Source organism: Brassica napus, chromosome A6, assembly GCF_020379485.1.
Source record: "Brassica napus cultivar Da-Ae chromosome A6, Da-Ae, whole genome shotgun sequence".
Lineage (NCBI taxonomy): Eukaryota > Viridiplantae > Streptophyta > Magnoliopsida > Brassicales > Brassicaceae > Brassica > Brassica napus.
In genome coordinates, this window is record NC_063439.1 from 28,597,171 (window position 1) to 28,617,390 (window position 20,220).

At 32.8% G+C, this 20,220-nt stretch overlaps 3 protein-coding genes across 3 annotated transcripts; 2 read left to right on the plus strand and 1 right to left on the minus strand.

The window, feature by feature from the left end:
• Positions 1–1,193: 1,193 nt before the first annotated feature.
• LOC106349515 (alkane hydroxylase MAH1-like) lies at positions 1,194–3,019 on the minus strand. Its single transcript, XM_013789498.3, has one exon. It carries the CDS (start codon positions 2,809–2,811, stop codon positions 1,312–1,314), a length of 1,500 nt encoding a protein of 499 aa, XP_013644952.2. The 5' UTR covers positions 2,812–3,019; the 3' UTR covers positions 1,194–1,311.
• A 1,100-nt stretch (positions 3,020–4,119) lies between these two features.
• On the plus strand, positions 4,120–5,616 carry LOC106349516 (protein SLOW GREEN 1, chloroplastic). Its single transcript, XM_013789499.3, has 4 exons — positions 4,120–4,810; positions 4,895–5,038; positions 5,104–5,184; positions 5,280–5,616. Exons 1-4 carry the CDS (start codon positions 4,190–4,192, stop codon positions 5,463–5,465), a joined length of 1,032 nt encoding a protein of 343 aa, XP_013644953.2. The 5' UTR covers positions 4,120–4,189; the 3' UTR covers positions 5,466–5,616.
• Positions 5,617–9,874: 4,258 nt separating this feature from the next.
• Positions 9,875–15,557, plus strand: LOC106352476 (probable WRKY transcription factor 13). Its single transcript, XM_048734914.1, has 3 exons — positions 9,875–10,655; positions 13,701–14,009; positions 15,126–15,557. The coding sequence occupies exons 1-3, from the start codon at positions 10,267–10,269 to the stop codon at positions 15,307–15,309; spliced, it is 882 nt and encodes a 293-aa protein (XP_048590871.1). The 5' UTR covers positions 9,875–10,266; the 3' UTR covers positions 15,310–15,557.
• Positions 15,558–20,220: the final 4,663 nt, after the last annotated feature.

The following is a 20,220-nucleotide window of genomic DNA, read 5'->3' on the forward strand; positions in this document are numbered from 1 at the left end:
ATTGAGCTGTTGGGACCGTGTAGGTGGTCGTGATTGATGCTACTGATGTGTACTGACATTTGAGTTATTATCTACTTTGGCATATATGGATAGTTTTTTGTGTCGTATATTTGAGTTATTATACGATGATTTGAGTCATTCTTTTTTATACATTTTCTTTTCTCAAACTTTATTATGTACAAATTAACATTATGAGTATATTAGTATCTTGTCAATGTGACAATCATCGTATCTTATATATTTACTTTCAACGTTTAAACTATGAGTGAATTTGTTAATATTTCTATAGTAGACAAACTATATAGTAGTTTTCCCATACCAATATAAATTTGAAGTAAACCTCAAAACTTAATCCTCTAGAGATTTAACGTTTTAACACACACACACACACAAAATAAATCCTCTAGAGGAATTAGATATCTTTGCTACGTAATGGATGGGTTTCCATTTTGACCTCCACTCAGATAGCAATTTACAACTACATAATCTTAAACCAGCGGGTTGAATAATACTTCGTTGATGTTGATTAGAAAAGGACATGGTTTAGGTGCACTCTTCAAAAAGAATGAAGAGTTCATATTAAAATCTTGAAAATATTTTAAAGCAGTGAATTTTATATGGATTGATTTTCTTAAATACTATAATTCAATAATCTTCGTTAAATATTTCTATTTGGAGGTTATAAATTTTCGATCCCAAAATTTTTAATTTTAAAAATGTTTATATGTGATTGATTCAGTTTTCCAGTTTAATAAAACAAAAGAGGTTTTATAAATTTGTATAAACTTTGTGAAAGAAACAAAATTTAACAAACAAACAAAAAAATTGAATTCGAAAGTGACATGAAACGGTACAATACCGCTTTAGATAAGTTAGCACATTTTTCTTGGGATCTCCTCAAGTCACTAGCTAATCAACCAACTACCTCTTCAATTCCCACCTATATTTTTGTCTACAAAGACTGAATTCAGATTATGTGAAAAATGTATTTTGACTTCGAAGCCTCGTCTGTTAAAAAACCTGTGGATATTCTTACTTTTATGCAATGTACCAAACCAAAAGATTCACCTCAAAAATATCTGTGATCGAGCTGGTAAAAAGTCTCCAAGGTTAATTTGTACTTAAATGTATGAATATGATTTAACAACTCAAAAGAAATACACCCATACTTTTTTTTTGGAACTCATTCGTAATATTATGAAATGATAAGCAGTAAATGATATAAGATATGTTTAGAAAACAGTGGTAAGCAATTGGCACAAGTACAGCATGTCTTGATATCTAAACTTCTTATTTAGAAAACCGATAAAATCAAATCTTAGCTACACGAACTTTGAGACCATATTGCATGCGAAGAAGAACAGAAGGAACTGGTTCGGTTTTGTGCCCTTCAACGACCTGAATCTCATAGTTTTGTATGATGTTCACAGCCACCGTCTTCATCTGCAAGAACGTTAACTTCTTCCCCAAGCAAGTTCTTGGACCAGCGTTAAACGCCAAGAATTTATACGAAGGTTCATGTTTCAGCCTTCCACTGGCTGAAATCCATCTCTCTGGTCTGAACTCTTCTGCGTCATCTCCCCATACAGATTTCATCCTCCCCAATGCATAAGTTGAGATAACTATCTTCCAATTCTCATCGACTTTATGCCCACTTGGAAGCACGTCTGGCTTTGCTGGTGACTTGTGGTTAAATGGGACAGGTGAATATAGCCTTAGCGTCTCACACACGGCACCGTGTAGATACACGAGTTTGTCTAAATCCGCAGGATCAAACTTTGGCATCTTCTTGTTAATCTCTTGTCGGATCTTGGTCATTGCTTCAGGGTTTCTTGAGAGGAGCCAGAAAAACCAAGTGAGGGCCGAGGCTGTTGTGTCTCGTCCTGCTATCAGGAAACCTAAAATAGTGTCTCTGAGGAACTTATCATTACTTGTTTTCAAATGTTTATATTTTACCGTGTCCAGAGTCATGTAATATGTTAACACATCTGTCACCTCTCCTTTTGGGTCATGACTTTTGATCTCCTCCTTTTTGGATGATATGATCTTCTCGAGCAGTTCATCGAAAACCGCGAGGCCTCCTCTCAACCTCTTCTCTACTCCAACACCAAACCTATATTGGAGCTTCCACAAGAAAGCTGGCTTGACATGTCTATAGAAGATTGCATCTGAAACTCCATCCACAGCATCACCGAAATCAACCTTGGGCATTTCAAGGGAGAGACATTTTAGGTCATACCCGGTCATCAAAATGGTAGACGTGTCGAACAAGAATCTCTGGAACACATCTTGCAAGTCGACAAGGATGTTTTTCTCAACAGCGTTATCAAGGATATGAACAAGCCCTTGATTTATTTTGCTCACGCTTGTACTCACCCAAAGTCTTTGGAAGTCTTGACGGCTAAAAATGGCATGAGACGAGTTCCTCATGTCCTCCCACATACCCGAATCAATGTTGAAAATAGCATCTCCGATGACTTCAAATATCTTCTTAAACTCCATTCCTTTAGGGTAGTTAACGAAATTTGAGCTTAGAATGTAGTGGATATTCACTGGATCAACAGTGAGCAATATGTCAGTTCCACTTAGCCATGGTCCTTTGAAGCAAAACGTCATACCGGTGGCCTCAAGGAGCTCGGTAATCCAGTCATAGATACGATGGACTTGGAGGAGCAGACCCGGAAGCATCCCAAGAACCGGCCAGTTCGTGGGCAAAGGCTTGTGGGTTTGCTTGTAAAGTAAGAGACAACGGAAGACGAGGAAGAAAATGAATGCTATGAAGATATCAAGAAAGCCTATGATCATCTCCATTATAGACTTGTCACAAAATGATTTTTTCCGTATTAGTAAATCATACAAGAACTTCCGTGCTATTTATAACAAGAAGTAATTAATTATATGCACATGTATTTAGTTTTTTTTTTCTTGGTAAAACACATGTATTTAGTTGTTCAACAAAAAACGCACATGTATATTAATTTTGTGGTTGCATTAGTATGTGTGACATCAGTAGATCATTTGATCTAACTAGTTATTGTTTCCGGTTTTATACTCCTTCTTCTTAATATATAAGTCATTTTAAAAAAAAATTATGTTCCAAATTATATAACGTTTTTAGTTTTCTATGTAAAATTTATTAACATTTAATGTTATATGAACAAGGATAATATATCTTCTATTTTATTATTAGTTGATTTGTGGTTAAATAAATAATTAATAATGTTTTTTTTGAGAAAATATAAAAAATTAATAATTTTCTTAATTTATGTGCACAATTCTAAAACGATTTATATTAAAAAACTAAAAAAGTAATTAATATGCATGAGAACAATCGTCATCGGAACGACTGTTTCTTCCCATTACAGACGTGTCACAAAAGCGTTTCTCCAAAAAAATAATGAATGAGTAATTCATACAAGCAGGGCCGGCTTCGATAATTTGGGGGTTCTAAACCATTTAGTAAATATTTAAAAAATTTGGAAGCTTAATTTAAAAATAAAATAAAAAATTGGAGATCTATTTACATATAAAAAGTTTCAAAAAGTTTAGAGATCTAAGGCGAATGTTTCATTAGGTTTTGTCCAAGACCGACCCTGCATACAAGAGCTTGTTTGCTATATAGAACATGTAAGAAATTAATTATATACACATGTGTATTAATTTTGTAGTTACATTGGTATGTGTAACAACAACATTAATTCATTTGATCAATTAGTTATCGTTTCTAAATTTAAGAGATGCATGCAAACGATCGTCATCAGATCAAAAACAAGCTAAATGCACATATGTAGATGCAAAACCCTACATGCTTCATAAATGTAAAACCCTTCCAAGTTGAGACTAAAGATTGAGTTGTCATCAAATCTGAAAGAAGTTCAATAATCGAAAAATCCATCCAATATCACACTCAACGCAATTATTTAAATGCATTTTAATTAATTAAAAAGATTAAGCAATTTTATTACTTTGGAATTAATTCGAATTTAATAGGATAGGTGGTACAGTAATAAAATTTTCAGGATTAAGGGTTTTATTGATAAAACAAAAACTATTGGGGGATTAAGTGTAGAATTCAACAGTAGATAGAGTCTAGAGAAGTGAACTATTTTCAGTTAACTTATATTTACACAAAAGACACTGTAAAAACATAAACTCTCGTAAATGCTCTCTTGAGATTGTCTCTTAAGAAATGAGTCCCGTCGGAGTATCTGCCCTCTCTTCTCCGGCTAAATTCCACCGCCGCCGGGAAAAAGCACAGACTTTTACTCCGACCCACTTCCCTAATCCAAATGGGTTTCCATCTCCGTGGAGAAAGTCTCGACCTTTCGCTCCCAAACTCTCCCAATCCCTCAACTTCGCTTCCCCCTCTCCACATCTCCCTCTCATACGCTCCTCGACGCCTCCTTCTTCCAAGGACTTCCTTCAGATTCTAGCGAGAAAAGCAGCGATCGTTCTCGTCGGGTCGTTTGTCTTCCTAGGGTTCTGTTCTTCGAAGCCCGCTTTAGCGCTGCCCACTGCGACTGCGAGCTCTCAAACGGAGCTAGAGGACGAGGAAATGTTCGAGAAGGTTCTGGAGAGTGAGCCGGAGAATATGGAGGCGATGAAGGCTGTTTTGTACAAGAAGATGAGGAGAGGGAAACCTGAAGACGCCGTCAAGTACGTTGAGAAGCTGATGAAGTTAGAGCCTCGTGAAGTTGAGTGGAAGCTTCTTGAAGCGCTTTGCTATGAGACGATGGGGCAGTTGAGTAAAGCCAAGAGATTGTTTAAGGATATTCTCAGAGATAACCCTCTTCTGATAAGAGCTTTGCACGTATGTGTTTTTCTCTTCTTTTGGATGTTTCTCAAAATCTGTGTTGGTCGGTAATAGAATTTGTATTGTCTTATTACTTTGTAGGGTCTAGCTATGGTAATGCACAAGTCTCATGACTCATCTGTCTTTGATATGCTGAATGAAGCTATGGAAGTTGCTCGGCAAGGAAACCGAGTGACCGAGGAGAGAAACATTCAAGTCTTGATCGGCCAAATGCATATTGTTAAGGTAAGCAGCGTTAAGAGGGAATAATGGATATGTACTACTTATGTGAGATTGGTTTGAAACCTCAGGGTCAATTTGAAGAAGCTCTAAAGATATTTCAAGAGATGGTGAAGGATAACCCTCGAGATTTTCGACCGTATCTTTGCCAGGTAAATTCATGAGGAAAATGAATATTTATTGACTCATCTCTCAGCTATTTTGTTGCTGTTGCACTTTGAGGAAGTTGCTGGTGATTTGTTTTCAGGGGATAGTGTATAGCTTGATGGATAAAAAGGAGGAAGCAGATCAACAGTTTGAGATCTATTGGAGTCTTGCACCTGAAGAATTCCCACAAAAGGGGTTTCTTGACGATGTTGCGTTGGCTGCTCAAGCCAAATCCCGAGAACGACTCCAAAACACTTTCAAAGCTAAGTTTACTCACGGGAAGTAAATCAACGGTTTGATGGTTATCTTCTCAAAGCTTCATCAGTTAAAGGCAGTTTTTGTTTTTGATTTTTCTCCCTCTAGATTCGCGTAGTTATAATCAGACATGAGTTTCTTTGGTTCAGTGTTTATCTCTCTGGTGTGCGTTTCTTGATTCATCTCTCGACTCTTCCACCACTATCAACTTAATGTTAAACCAACAAACCCCGAGTAAAATATGTATGCTTCCTTCAGAAGTTTCAATTAATAAACGCATAGTATAATACATTTTCACAAGAAAATAATAACAGGCTTTAACACTGGAAGCCCATTTCCTCTTTGTTGGCCTAGTGGCTCCTTTAAGGGCCCATTTGGATTCGGACATGAAAAATTACAAAAAGAAAAGGTTGCATAACTTGACTTCTTGGCCGTGAACTTGGAAAATTTTATTTTCGGACCCCACAAAGAATAATGGCAAACAGAAGTGATAATAACGAATGACTTTTATGGTAAGGTAAGATCGTTTTTTATTATTCATATATATTTTACCCTAAATTCTGTCATATTGAGATGGGACCCCAACTTGCATATCGCGAAACTATATTTATGCCAAAATTAACTCAGAATCAAGTTTTTGATTGGTGTAGTTATATCCAATGATTTGATGGTCCCTCCATGTTAGGGTTTCGAGTTTCACTTGATTGTGGTTTAATTAGTGTTCAGTTCTTTTTCATGTGTTGACGTTTGTCACTGATGTTTTTGTTTTTCTCGTTTTACCCCCTCCCAAGTGTTTATATATGTTAAAAATTTGAAGAAACTTATAGATCTCCCGATGTATAATGATTATATTAACATGACGCAAGTTGATCTACTAATCAAAGGGCAGGCAAAATTTGAAAATACGAATAAAAGAAAACTAGGAACAGACGGTATATATAGATGTCTACATTTTGATTAGTTCAATAAGTTAGGACAAATCATTTTGGTTTTGGTCCTTTAGTAGTTTAAATACGTCAATGTTCTCAAAAAGGGGAATATAACGCGAGTTTTCTAGAATTATCAACGAATATTTTCTGATAGAAATGAAATGTTAATTAAGGTTTTATGGGTGGATATGACAAAAGAAAATACAGAGAGCTAGAGATGAATAAGCAAAGGGAATAAAGATGGGTCGGCAGGCATAAAGTGACAGAGGAGGGACATTACAAGACAGCTTTGGCTGGTCGGATCAATATAATGTTTGTCAAATTATCACACTAACAGACGCAGAGTCCGGCCCGCATGGTGTCATCATTTCTCTTCATCCCCCGCTTTATCATTTCTTTCCAATTACTAAAAATAAAAACAAAACAATCTTCGTCTTGTAATGTTTCCTTTTTAGTGGGTTTCACTAGTTGTGCCCCTAACCCGAAGTCAACTTTACGTGTTACAAAATTTGTTTAGAAAGTCAATGAGATCAATGCATTTGGGATTTGATAAAGGTGTCTCACTCTAGCTCGTTCGAATGAGCTAAACAGAATTGTGTTTTTGGCGATTGATCTAAATCGTTCGCTGGTTTTAGGTTTAAATTGATATAGTTAATCCGACAACCTCTTTACTAGTTGATATTAAACATGAATTTGAAACTTTACTCATATGAAATTGTTCAAAATAGATTGTGACTGCTCTTTCAAACTCATTTCTAAACCACCGATCAAATTGGTAATTAACGATTTCGATAAACATCCTCACAAGTGTGGTTTGCCTATCTGGTACAATATTCCGGTTAATCAAATCTAGAGAGGATCAGTCTTGATCGGACCCGACTAGACTAGTCATAGTTACAGCCATAGTTAGATATACTATTTGAAATGAAACTACCATTGTACAGAGATCACTGAAAATGCAATTATTGAAGGGATAAAGAGAGATGAAGAAAGGTGATGGATGTGAACAAAAAATGAAAAATTTAAACACATTCGAACGAACACACACACAAAAGCAAGTTAAATAAATGAGAAAAAAAAGGGAAAAAAAAAACGAAATGATCACTTTCGCCAACCCACACTCCAGTCTCTTCCCCACTTCTGTAGTCCCATTAATCAGATTCATATTATTAAATTTTTCTCAAACAATTTTACCAAAAAAAAAAATTCTCAAACAAAAATTTACCCTTTCCCTCTTTCTGGCCAGATGTCTAGAAATGAATCATAAAATATTAAACACCCTCCAGATACACGAACATTACGAGTTACGTGTATGTTCGTTATACTATTACCCCACGGACCAACGCGGTCATAGTGACGTGTTCCTTACGACATCAATATGAGTAGATTTTGATATTACTATCATCATTGTTTTATTTAATAATTAAAGGTAAGTTTTTAGGAAATATAACCACTAACATATGGACACATTTTTCTTGACAGTATCTTATAAGTTCTGGTTTCAGATATTTTTCTCCAGAATTTATGTCTCTCTTTTTCACTTTTGAGTTTCTTTAGATACTTGAACAAAAAAATTGTGGAGGGAGTGTTTAACTACACAAATTTTTGGTTTTTAACTCCCTCTCGCACCCCCCCCCCCCCCCCCCCCCCCCCCCCCCCCCCCCCCAATTTTAAAAACGTTATAGATATGATAATGTTTTGCTGGATATTTTCAATTTATTTTAGACTAATCGGAAAATAACAACAAGAATACATGTATTATTTGGAATATAGAAAATTACTGGTATATTATATCTAGCTTTTTCTGAAACAATGTTATAAATTATTCGGAAGGACAGTATATCGTTCACATATGCCGTGCAAATTTCAGCTCATAATTTTCTTAAAGCAAAGGCATATTTTGCTAAATTGTTATATGAAACAAAAGTCTAAAATGGATAAAGGAATGAATTAAGAAGTGCTCTAATGATGCCAAAAAAAAAAAAAAGAAGTGCTCTAATGTATAAATTATAAAACGTGCATTACTTTCAGTAGTACGAATATAAGCGTGGCGCGTTGTCGACGAGTCATATATATAAGCGTGTGGTTTAACCTAAGACAAAAGTACTTTGATAAAAAAAATTTGAGCAACTCGTACTTTGGTATGTTATACATACGGATATGAGTTATCATGCATATATATATATATCCATGTACAGTAAAAGGAGCAAAAATAAGTGGGCTGGGAATTTGAGAAACGGTGGGGTTTTCTAAACTTGATGAAACTATTACAAAATGCAATCTTGCAAAAGGTAAAACGAGAAAAAGGTAAGAAACTTTTCTCTCTTGCATGATTAATAATTCTTTAACAATTTATATTAGGTGCAATTTTTAAAACGAGAAAAGATCGAATAGAAGCCTAATTCATCACATCATAATCATGATATCCACACACACAGTGTACAGGGATAGATTTGCACCTAAGATTTTTCATCATTGCTCCTAATCTATATATATTCCTTTCGGGTTCCCAAAATAATAGCAGTCGAATAAATTATTTAGGTACTACCATCATTCTGTAAGAAAATATGAAATCCTAGCTATAAGAAAGTGATAGATGTGTATATATTCCCATCACATCTCCAGCCATTTTTCCATGAAAAATGATTTCAGAATCTAAATATATATACATATATTGGTGTGAAGAAAATCTATTTGAAACGCCAATTCTAGAGGATTTGGATTTGTTTACGCAAACAATTCAATTAACAAAACGGTGCAATTATCCCTCTCAAACATATGTAATTTATATTTGTGAAAAGTTAAATGTTTGGCAAGTAATCTTCAGTTCATAGATTTTCAATATGTCAACCATAAGAAATAAAAGTAGTGCATTGTCCAACAAGTTATAATGTCTTTTACAAGTTAAATTCATTAAACTAGGTATTTTCCACCCAAAAAATCATAAAACTAGGCAATTCTTTTATAGGTAAGTAACACGAATTTGGATTTGTTGATCTGGATTAGTCGGTTTGTGAGTTTTTGTTATGTTGTATATCATTCGTGAATTCATTTCAGTGGTATTTCTTTCCGAGCATCTAGTTCTTAAACGTTAAATTATGGTTCTGAATGATGACTGCAGATTGAACAGTGCGGAACAAGCAGTTTAATTGCGGTGTGGTTCTAACAGTTATAAAAATGTATAAATATATAGTATATATATAGAGATTTTTGTTACTGTTAACTGCGGAACGGTGCGGGAAGCTGATTACCATTTGAAGCCTGTGCTGATTTTATTTGCCATAAAATTCTAGAATTTTATTTTCCGTTAAGTTTTGTTTTTGGATTATTTTTGGTTACCTGTATTACAATAATAACAAAAAACTAGTCTTTTTTTTTTTGAACACACAAAAGACTAGTCTAGAAAAATAAAAGGTAACAGACTGCCGTTTAAGAGACACGACGTTAACTCCCACTACCTCCCTCCATCATTCTCTCGAATGCCCTGACGCGTTTTTTTTTCGTCTTTTTTTATCAATCATCCCACTTAAACATCCAAATATGCTAAAGAGTAACACCGAAATATAAACGTTATTAATATAGATATTCAAATACTGTTTATGAGTTTATATTTAATTTCAAAATCAGGAAAATAATCTTTAGCATTTAGTCACATGTAAAACAAAGCCACTCCAACTGGACCCACATGCAGCTTTATTTTCCAACATTTATATATTTGTCGAAACACTCACATGGATGGACTGGATTGCCTCAACCCAAGATCAAACCAATATCCACCAAAAACAAAAATTCCTCTCCTCTCATCTCCTATCTTTTTTTTTGGACGACTGACCTCTCATCTCCTCTCCTGCACACGCAGACACACAGTCTCGTCTCCTTCGAGCTTTTGCGTAAAAGAGAAAGATGGGTACGATAAACCAAGGAATAAGCTTGTTTGATGAACCACAAAACATCATAAACCCTAATAATACTAACCATCTAGGGCTTTTTTTCTCTTTCCCTAATCAAACACTATCTTCGTCATCTTCTTCTTCTTCATCTCCTCCTTCTTCTCTTGTGTCTCCATTTCTAAGTTATCACTCCTTAAACTCCTTCCTTCACAATAATTCCTCTTCCTTTGTTATTCATCCTCAAGATCCAATCAATCTCATGGCGAATCTCCCGGAAACCCTAATCTCGATCTCTTCTTTATCTTCACCAAAGCAAAGGGATCTTCATGATGGTATTGTTAATACTGATCATCATTGTCTTACCGGTGGTATATCATCTCAAAGACCCTCTTTAAATCCATGGTAAGTTACTTATGAAAATAGTACATTAAATAAGTTAGAGAATCTTTACCAAAAAAAAAATAAGTTGGAGAATCTGTCCAGAAAAATATTTATAAGGGTCTATAGTTATATAAATAATATCTCTGCAACAACAACTTATATATATAATCTCCCTTTTTACATTCCCACTACAAGAAAACAGCGGTATTCTGACGGACGTTCCGACGGAAAATGAATTCCTCGGAATATACCGAGGAATTTCCGAGGCAATTCCGAGGAAACACAAAATTTGGCTTCCTCGGAATTTCCTCGGAATATACCGACGGAATTCCGAGGAAAATTCAGTTCGTCGGAATATTCCGACGGAATACCGAGGAAAATTCAGTTCGTCGGAATATTCCGACGGAATACCGAGGAAAATAGTATTCCTAGGAAAAAACCGATGAATTCCGAGGAAATATTATAGACGTTAGAGAGCCGTTGGGGGGATTTTAAAAATTCCGAGGAAATTCCGAGGGCAGAAAGGTTTTCCTCGGAATTTCCTCGGAATAGATCTTGTCGATTTAGGGATTTGATTATACATTCCCTTTCCTCGGAATTTCCTCGGAATTTTCCGAGGAAATTCCGACGACGATAAAGTTTTCCTCGGAATTCCCTCGGAAAATTCCGAGGAAATTCCGAGGAACTTGGGGTTTTAAACCGAAAACAACGTTTTACGGATTGAATAACACGTATATAACCTTCATTAAGTGTCTTAACCAGATTATGAAGTCAAACTTTGGTGTTTTACCCAATAACAAACACTTTTACGATTGCATGAACGAAAACCACACAACATAAGAGAAACACTTACACACTTTAACAAACGGTAAAGGGAATACTTACAATTATTTTTGAAATTTTGTTATTTCATGGTTTATGATCATCTATACAAAGAATCCTCAATGGTATGCATTATAATTGTATAAGAAATGAAATACGGCGAAAATAATCGATGTTTTGAAACCCCAAACCCTGGTTCCTCGGAATTTCCTCGGTAAATTCCGAGGAAATTCCGAGGAAACCTGGTTCCTCGGAATATTTTCATTTAACCGGGTAAACCAAGCCGCCAAATATTTCGCGAAAATTGAATTAATGATTTCCGAGGAAATTCCGACGGATATACTAAATATTTCCGAGGAAATTCCGACGGATAATTTCCGTCGGACCCCTCATTTTATTAGGTCGAGCCCGACCTTCTTCCCCATTTCTCTCCGCCGCACTCTCTCTTTCTCCTGCGATTTCGTCGACTCCTCTCTTCTCCCTTGCGATTTGCGGCGCTTTCTCTCTTCTCCCTCGCGATTTCCACCCTAATCCTCATGTATGAACCCTATCCCACTCTTTTAGGTTAGATTTGTATGGTTTTTAAGTAGATTTGATGATTTTGGAATGAGATTTATAGATTTTGTTAGGGTGAATGGTAGATTTATAGATTTTGTTAGGGTGAATGGTAGATTTGATTTGTATCACTTGATTTGAATTTTTTTTTTAGTTTTTATTAATTTTGTGGTTATAAAAATCGAATTTGTAATTATATATATATATTGAAAACGTTTTTTGTATATAAAATCTATTTTTTGCATTTTAAATTCATTTATATATTTATTAAACATTTTTAAAATCTATAAAACTTTTTTTAAGATTAAAAATCATATATATAATATTTAAAATCATTTTTTGTGGTTATAAACGTTTTATGTATTTTATATATAAAATATAAATTTCTATATTTATTAAACATTTTTAATATTATGAAAACTATTTTTTTGTAATTATTTAACATTTTAAATATTTTTAAAACTATTTTTTGTAATTATTAACTGTTTTTGTGATTTATTTAAACTATTTTTTTAATTTTTATACTATTTTATATTTATTAAAACTAATTTTGTATTTATAAAACATTTTTTTTATTATAAACACTATTTTATTATTTTTTGTATTTATAAAAACTATTTTGTATTTATAAAAAGATGATTTCATATTTATAAAAATATTTATATTTATTAACACTAATTTTGTATTTATAAAACATTTTTCTGATTTATAAACACTATTTTATTATTTTTTGTATTTATAAAAACTATTTTGTATTTATAAAAAGATGATTTCATATTTATAACAATATTTATATTTATTATAACTAATTTTGTATTTATAAAACATTTTTTTATTTATAAAAACTATTTTAGTTTTTTTTTGTATTTATAAAAACTATTTTGTATTTATAAAAATATTTATATTTATTATAACTAATTTTGTATTTATAAAACATTTTTTTTATTTATAAAAACTATTTTATTTTTTTTGTATTTTAAATATATTTTCTATTTCAATTTTAATTTTATATTTTCGAATTTCAATTAAAAAAAATAAATTTATATTTTTTTTTTTAATTTTGGAAATATTCCGAGGAAGTGTATCCCTCGGGATATTCCGACGACATCTTCTTCGGAATATTCCGAGGAAATTCCGACGAACTTGTGGTCCTCGGAATTTCCTCGGAAATTCGTTTCCTCGGAATTCCGTCGGAAATTTCCGAGGAATTTCCGAGGAAAAATGAAATTCCGAGGAGTTATTTCCGAAGACTTTTTTCGTCGGTATGTCGTCGGAATAGCGTTATTCCGACGACATACCGACGATTTTTTCCCTCAGTATGTCGCTGTTTTCTTGTAGTGTCCTGTCATAAGATATTGATTCCTTTGTGATGAATTTATCACTTGTTCGTCGTGCATATACTTCAATACTTTAGGGAGTTAGCGATAAGTTACCAAGTTCAAAAGTATATTTATCTATATGCGCACGCCGCACATACAGTCCGTCATTTAAAGTGTAAAACTTTTGCATTCAAATGAAGAATACAATTTTCCAAAAGTTAAAGAAAAATCCTAATGTTTTTTAATATGTTGATGAAAGCTCCTTTAACGTATATATACAGCTTGTAATTTGACTAAATTTACTCTGGTTTAAGTGATCATGCACGCAGCTACTTATTATGTCAAATGCGTTGGTGTTAATGTAATTTAGGGCATGGAGTAGTCAAGCAGGACACGGATACAGCAAGCAAAACAACCGTGTAACCGAGATTGATGGTGATGTTGGTGAAGGTGGTGGCGTTAATGATAATCAACATCATGAAACTCCTCCTCGTCATAAGAATACCACGAAGCCGTTAGGAGTAGTGCCTACCCTGAAGATGAAGAAGCTTAAGACAAGAAGAAAAGTGAGGGAGCCTCGGTTTTGCTTCAAAACACTAAGCGATGTTGACGTGTTAGATGATGGTTATAGATGGAGAAAATATGGCCAGAAAGTTGTCAAGAACACTCAACATCCCAGGTAATTTGTTTTTCTTAGATTAGCTTATAAGTAAATAACTAGTTTTCTTATACTGATTCGAAATTGTTTTTAACTCTATTTCAGTATTTGTTTAGTGTATATTGATTATAGAGTTAACAGTTATATCTTTGGCTATAACTATTGCTTGGAGGTTAATGATGACTACCATAAGAACTTGGGAGATTTTTTAGTTGGGTTAATTATCAATTTGATTATTATTCAAGTTCTTAACGTTAACTTATTGCGTTAGGATTTCGCTAGTTAGATGAAAATTAATAATAGAATCTTGCTGGTATTCTCTGTATTGATTTTGTATAACATAGACTATTGGCCCAGTGGGATTATTAGAAAGAAGTAACCGTTTACAAAAAAAAAATAGGTAGATGATTTAATCTCAAGCATTTGAGTATTATTTATGTGACTTGTGAGGCATATGGGGTTTCCTTAAGATTCTCTCTCTCTCAAGTTGACATTTACCAGCATTGCCATGATTTGTTTGGGTAATTGGTATAGTCCTTCAAAATTTTACTTTAGCTCTTTCGTAAAGTTTTATCATGAGCTCAAAAATAAAGTTCCATCTGCCTTTCTTCACATCTGTTTGATATATATAGCATTAGATATTTCGGTTTTCCATACACAAGAATCAATTCTAAAGAGCAGGGCCGGCCTTAGGAAATTCGTATGAAACATTTGTAACAGGCTTCTAAATTTTTTTTTAAAAATTACATACGAATAGGTTTTCAAAAAAAAATTTTAGGCCCCTAAAATTATATAAAAAAAAAAATTATATAGACACAGCCACAAACTTCCAAAATATCAGGATCGGCCCTGTTAAAGAGATATGTTCCTCTTGAGTTATAGATTATGTGTATATAGTTTGATACACTAATCTTCATTTCATTTAAAATAGGAAAAATATTTTTTTGACTAATAGTTGAATTGGTTTTATGCTGGGGTACTGGAAAAAAAACTATCTTCTCTTTTGGGCACTAATAACTGTTGAACATTCGTTTTTATCGTTAACAAAAATAATAGCTGTTGTGGTGCATATTTTATTTTTGTTAATGATAGAAACGAAAATTAAGTTGACTAATCATTTCAAATTTAAAATGGTAGGAGCTATTACAGATGCACACAAGAAAAGTGTAGTGTGAAGAAGAGAGTGGAAAGATTAGCAGAAGATCCAAGAATGGTAATCACTACTTACGAAGGAAGACATCTCCACTCTCCTTCGAATCATCTCGACGACGACTCTCTCTCCTCCTCTCACCACTCTCCTCTCTCCAACTTCTTCTGGTGATATTCTGATTTGTTTTTTTTTTAATCTAAAACGAATCAATCTTACGTCGAACTAATCATCGATATAAGTAATCAATATCTCCTTTAAAATAAGAAAGGGGAAATAACAACGTACATGTTATCGCTAGGAAATAGGTACGATGATGTTATTTAAAATATGTGTAATGTGTTTGTGTTTTGTAAGATGACTAATGTACTTTTTCAATCTGAAGATTATGTGTCTCTGTCGAGAGACGATGGTTGGATCTATTTTTCACGATAAAATAAAATAACTTTATAATGAAGCTAGAGTGCGATTGACAAAATTTAAAGCTAATTGTATCGTACAATACCCACCCCCCCTTCAATATATTTATTTATTTTTATATATAGACTATTTTATCTGCAATAATATATAGTTCTATCTCAAATTTCATAAATTGGTCTAATATGTTGAGTTCTTTGGAAAATATAGTTGAATTAATTTCCCCACGCTTGAGTTTTAGGAGTAGTTTTATCTTTTCGGGTTTTTAGTTTTTCAGTCTTATCCACTGTTGGTGGTTTATGTAACTTCTGTCAAAAACAAAAAAAAATTGGTATAAAATTCAAGGGGTTATTTGTGAAATAACCAAAAAAAAAGAGAAAATTAGTTTTGTAGAGAGAGGGTAGAGAGAGATAGGAAGAGAAAATAAGAGAGAGAGTGTAAAATTGGTTAGTTAGTTAATTTTGGGTTTTTGTTTGGTTATTGGATGCAAATTCTCAAAATTCAACTACACATTAAAAAAAAATGTATATCTTCAATTGCCAAGGTTTGAATTATTAACGAGCCGAAGTCAATAGAGACGTATCTTAATGGGCCCAAATAAAATAATTTGCAGAGCCCTGGCTTGCACATGATGGGCTTCTTATATCTTAAATTCCTAACGTATTCAAAACTTACCAAAAGTGTTATCTCTTACTGGGCAAGAAGTATAAACCTAATGGGTCTATGGGGACTAATGAAAAACTATCAGCAACTCGGTAAGAACAACTTTGACTGCTTGTTCTTCATATGAAATAACATCTTGTTCAAACTGACTTTTAAAAAGTCTTATGGCTGAGTTTGATGATTTCCTTACTCTTCGTTCTAAGTTTTTGTTATGCTCCATTTCTTTTGTCTCACGTTTAAAGAACCTCCGAGTTTATCGCCTTGCGAAAGGTGCATGGTCTCATGGCTTTTGTTTTTCCCATGTTAACTTTGAGGTTCCAACTTGGCTGGTGCTAGACACCACTTAGTTCTTATCTTGGCATGGTCTTATTTTGATTACTTTTTTCTGCTTATATTATACATTTATAACTTTGATATAATAGTAAACATTTTAAATATATGATTTACATTTTAATGCTATATATAATGTAATTTTATAATTTTATTGTTTAAGTTTTTATTTGATATTATTAATATATAATGATTATATTTGTGTATTTTAATCTGCTATAAATTGTTATTACATAATAATATAATGTCAAATTTGGTATATTAAATTCATAATTTGAAATAATCAAATAGATAACCCCCTTCAATTTTTTTTTTTAAATTTCTACAGTTTGCATGCAAAATATTTTAAAATTTTATTTAGTTATACAATATAATAGATATTTGTTTAGGATCATTTATATTTCCTTGTTGTGTTTAAAAATAAAATTTACCATCTGTAATTTTGCATAGGAGGATTTTATAAATAAATATATTGTTACGATCAAATAATTCAGACTTATTGTTTTAATAAATTTTTACATGGTTTCATTAAACCCCTTTTAATAGTGAATCATTTTTATAACGAAATATTTTTTTGAAGATAATAAGTTAATTTATTAATTAAATATTTTTTTAATATTAAATTCACATATTACTTTTATTTAAGTATAATATATGCTATAATTAAAAAGTTTATGAAAATAGCATAAATTTTAATTTATTATTTTATAATAATTAATATTGATCTGATGAAAATTATACTATTTATTAATTACGAAATTATTAATGCATTATTATATAAAACATATTTAATTTTTTGTAAGATTTTGTTAAAAAATTTCAACATGATTTATAATTAAAAATAAAATTAATACAATTTTATAGGTCAAGTTGTGATTTCTATTTTAATAGAATAGATATGCTAATGGCTGATTAAAAACAAACAGACTTCTTAAAAGTTCTGGAAAAAAAACGGACTTATGAATAACAAAACTGTGATTTTCATTTTTTCGCGATACGTTTAGATTTTTTTTTTTAACGCTGATTTATTAGAACATTACATTTTATGAGAAAGATTACATAGACGATTCGACAACCGACAATACTACATGCTTTATGAAGATCTACGCCTAACTGTATCATCTGAGCCGTCCTATGAATATCCATCCCTGACTAGATCTACTTGCACCATATTGAAGATTTTTTGTAAATCTTTTTTCTGTAGCCTGTATTAATAAATCCCTCTCTCCGGGACTTGAAACCTGAATTTCCTGTAATCTGCAAGAAATTGCATAGTTTGGAGTTAGAACCCCAAATCTGGATATAGAAGCCTTTAAACTTTAACCAATAGGCTACAGTGTTTCCATGCGTTTAGATTAATCAGTGTCGTTTTCGGATGTCTTAGCTATACACATATATGGCAGAGAGCTCACACGCGTGGTTATGGGTTTTTCTCATTGTTCACGTACACAATTTTTCTTGGTTTTTAGCCTTATGTAGTTCGTATATCGCTGAAAACTCAAATTTTGAAAATATTTTATTCGAAAACAAGCATTCGCACGTGCGGGGAGGTTTGTACGTGAGCTAGAAGCCTCGAGAACGACCAATTGAAATTATGATTAGATCGATTCAACTTCAGATTCTCAAACCATATATGTAGCTTATATATATTGTTTGCGTATTACGTACACATCTTGACCCTAAGAGGGTGTTAGTGAGAGTTAGATTTATAATAATTGTTAGAATTTATAGAATTTAGTGTTATTGGTTAACACATTCTTATTAAAATCTAGTGTTATTGATTTCATGATTTAATAATTCTATACACAATATTTTGTTATTCAAAAAGTCTAGATTTTAATGATTCTTTAAATTTATTAAAGTTGGTGTTATTGAGAGTTGTATTCTTCACCATTTAACTCATAACACAAGATTTTGAGAATACTACTTATATACCTTAGATTCTTACAATCATTATATCAATGTATTTTAATAGAATTTCATAAAATATAAAACTCTCTACAACTCTTTCCAAATTTAACAAATCTCTCTAACTTTTAAATATCTGCATGCATGGACCATCTTGCAATTGACCCATTCTGCCATTCTTTTTTTTTTTTTATGATCAAAACCCATTCTGCCATTCATAAAGTAAAGTTATACATGTGATTAACATGCAGAAACAAGACAACGTTGAATTAATTGGTTGTAAGAACGATCATAAAAATAAATGATTGAAATGATATTGAAGTTATGCATTTTTGTCAACTGCATAATTATATGGAATCGTTAATTATATTCAGGTATTCTACCAACTTTATGATAAGAAATAAAATTCTTCTACGATTTTGCAAATCAATTATATGTTTAAACAAAAAATGTAAGTTTCACCCTTAACTTTCATGTTTCCTGTAATCTTATCATTTGCTAGATTACCATTAAAAGGGTTTTAATTATTAGACATAGTTTTGTTGGGTGGTGGCTGTTTGCATCGTGCTTATTCCTGTAATTAATTATATATGTCTTGATTTCTTGATATCAGACAACGAACAATGAAACCCACGTACGTACCCAATAATTCCAGGAAGCTAACTAATAGCATCATTGACAAGTTGTCAAAACAATATAAAAGTTTCTTGGGCATATGGAAAAAATGTATTATAAGATTATATCTATTAGGATTTAGGAAGATAATAGTTTAATTGAGAAAATTGTATGGATGAGAAAGAAACACACGTGGGAAAGAGAGATAGAGAGGAAGAGGTCAATTCGGCGGAGACAGGAAAGGGACGGCGGCCCACGGCGGAGGGAGACGTTGTTAGGGGAACTTTCCGACAAGAACAGCTTGCATGCATGGTGGCCCACGTGCTCCGTACCCACCACCGTCGCGCGTGTTCACGCTTGATAGCTACGCATCTCTCTCCCTCTCTCGCCCTTCTCCACCATCTCATTAGTTTATGCGCGTGTGTTTGCTCAACATCTACACGCGGATTACTCAATGTGCTGTCTTTTTTTTTTTTTTTTGTCAACTAAAAAGATTCATAAATCTATACGAAGAGTTTCAATACAAAGTAGAGGGGAAAGAGGACAAAGCAGCCTTCGCAAGGGAGTCAGCGACTACATTGTTCTCCCGACCAACAAAGAAAACAAAGAAGAAATCAAAGCAATAAGATAGAGACTCGATATCCATGAGAACTCCAAAGAGCTCCACCGGATATGACTTCGAGTTAACATAAAATTTCATGAAACCTTACGTAGGTTGTATGCCAGCATATGTAATGTATGTGCACATATCAGTCATTTTTCAACTATATTTAATGTTTCTTGGAATACATGGGTAACTTGTATATTTATACTAGAAGTCTAGAAGCTTATATTAATATACGATATTTTTAAGGCAGTTTGCAGATGTTGTTTTATATATTGATTATAGTATTAATACACTTGTCAAGTACGGCTTCCGAGAAATTATAGAATATCGGTCTCGATCTGTATGAAAAGATGCTGCAGGTTTTGAAGATTTTGCAAATCACGCATCTAAATATAGACTGATTCTAAGTGATATCGGTATTCTATAAGGTTAACTAATACTAAACAAATCAGTGAAAAATACATACTATATAATAACACTCATGCATATTTTGATGATGCGTATAAAAGTTACATACTACCAGATAAACCATTCTTTTAAGGTTG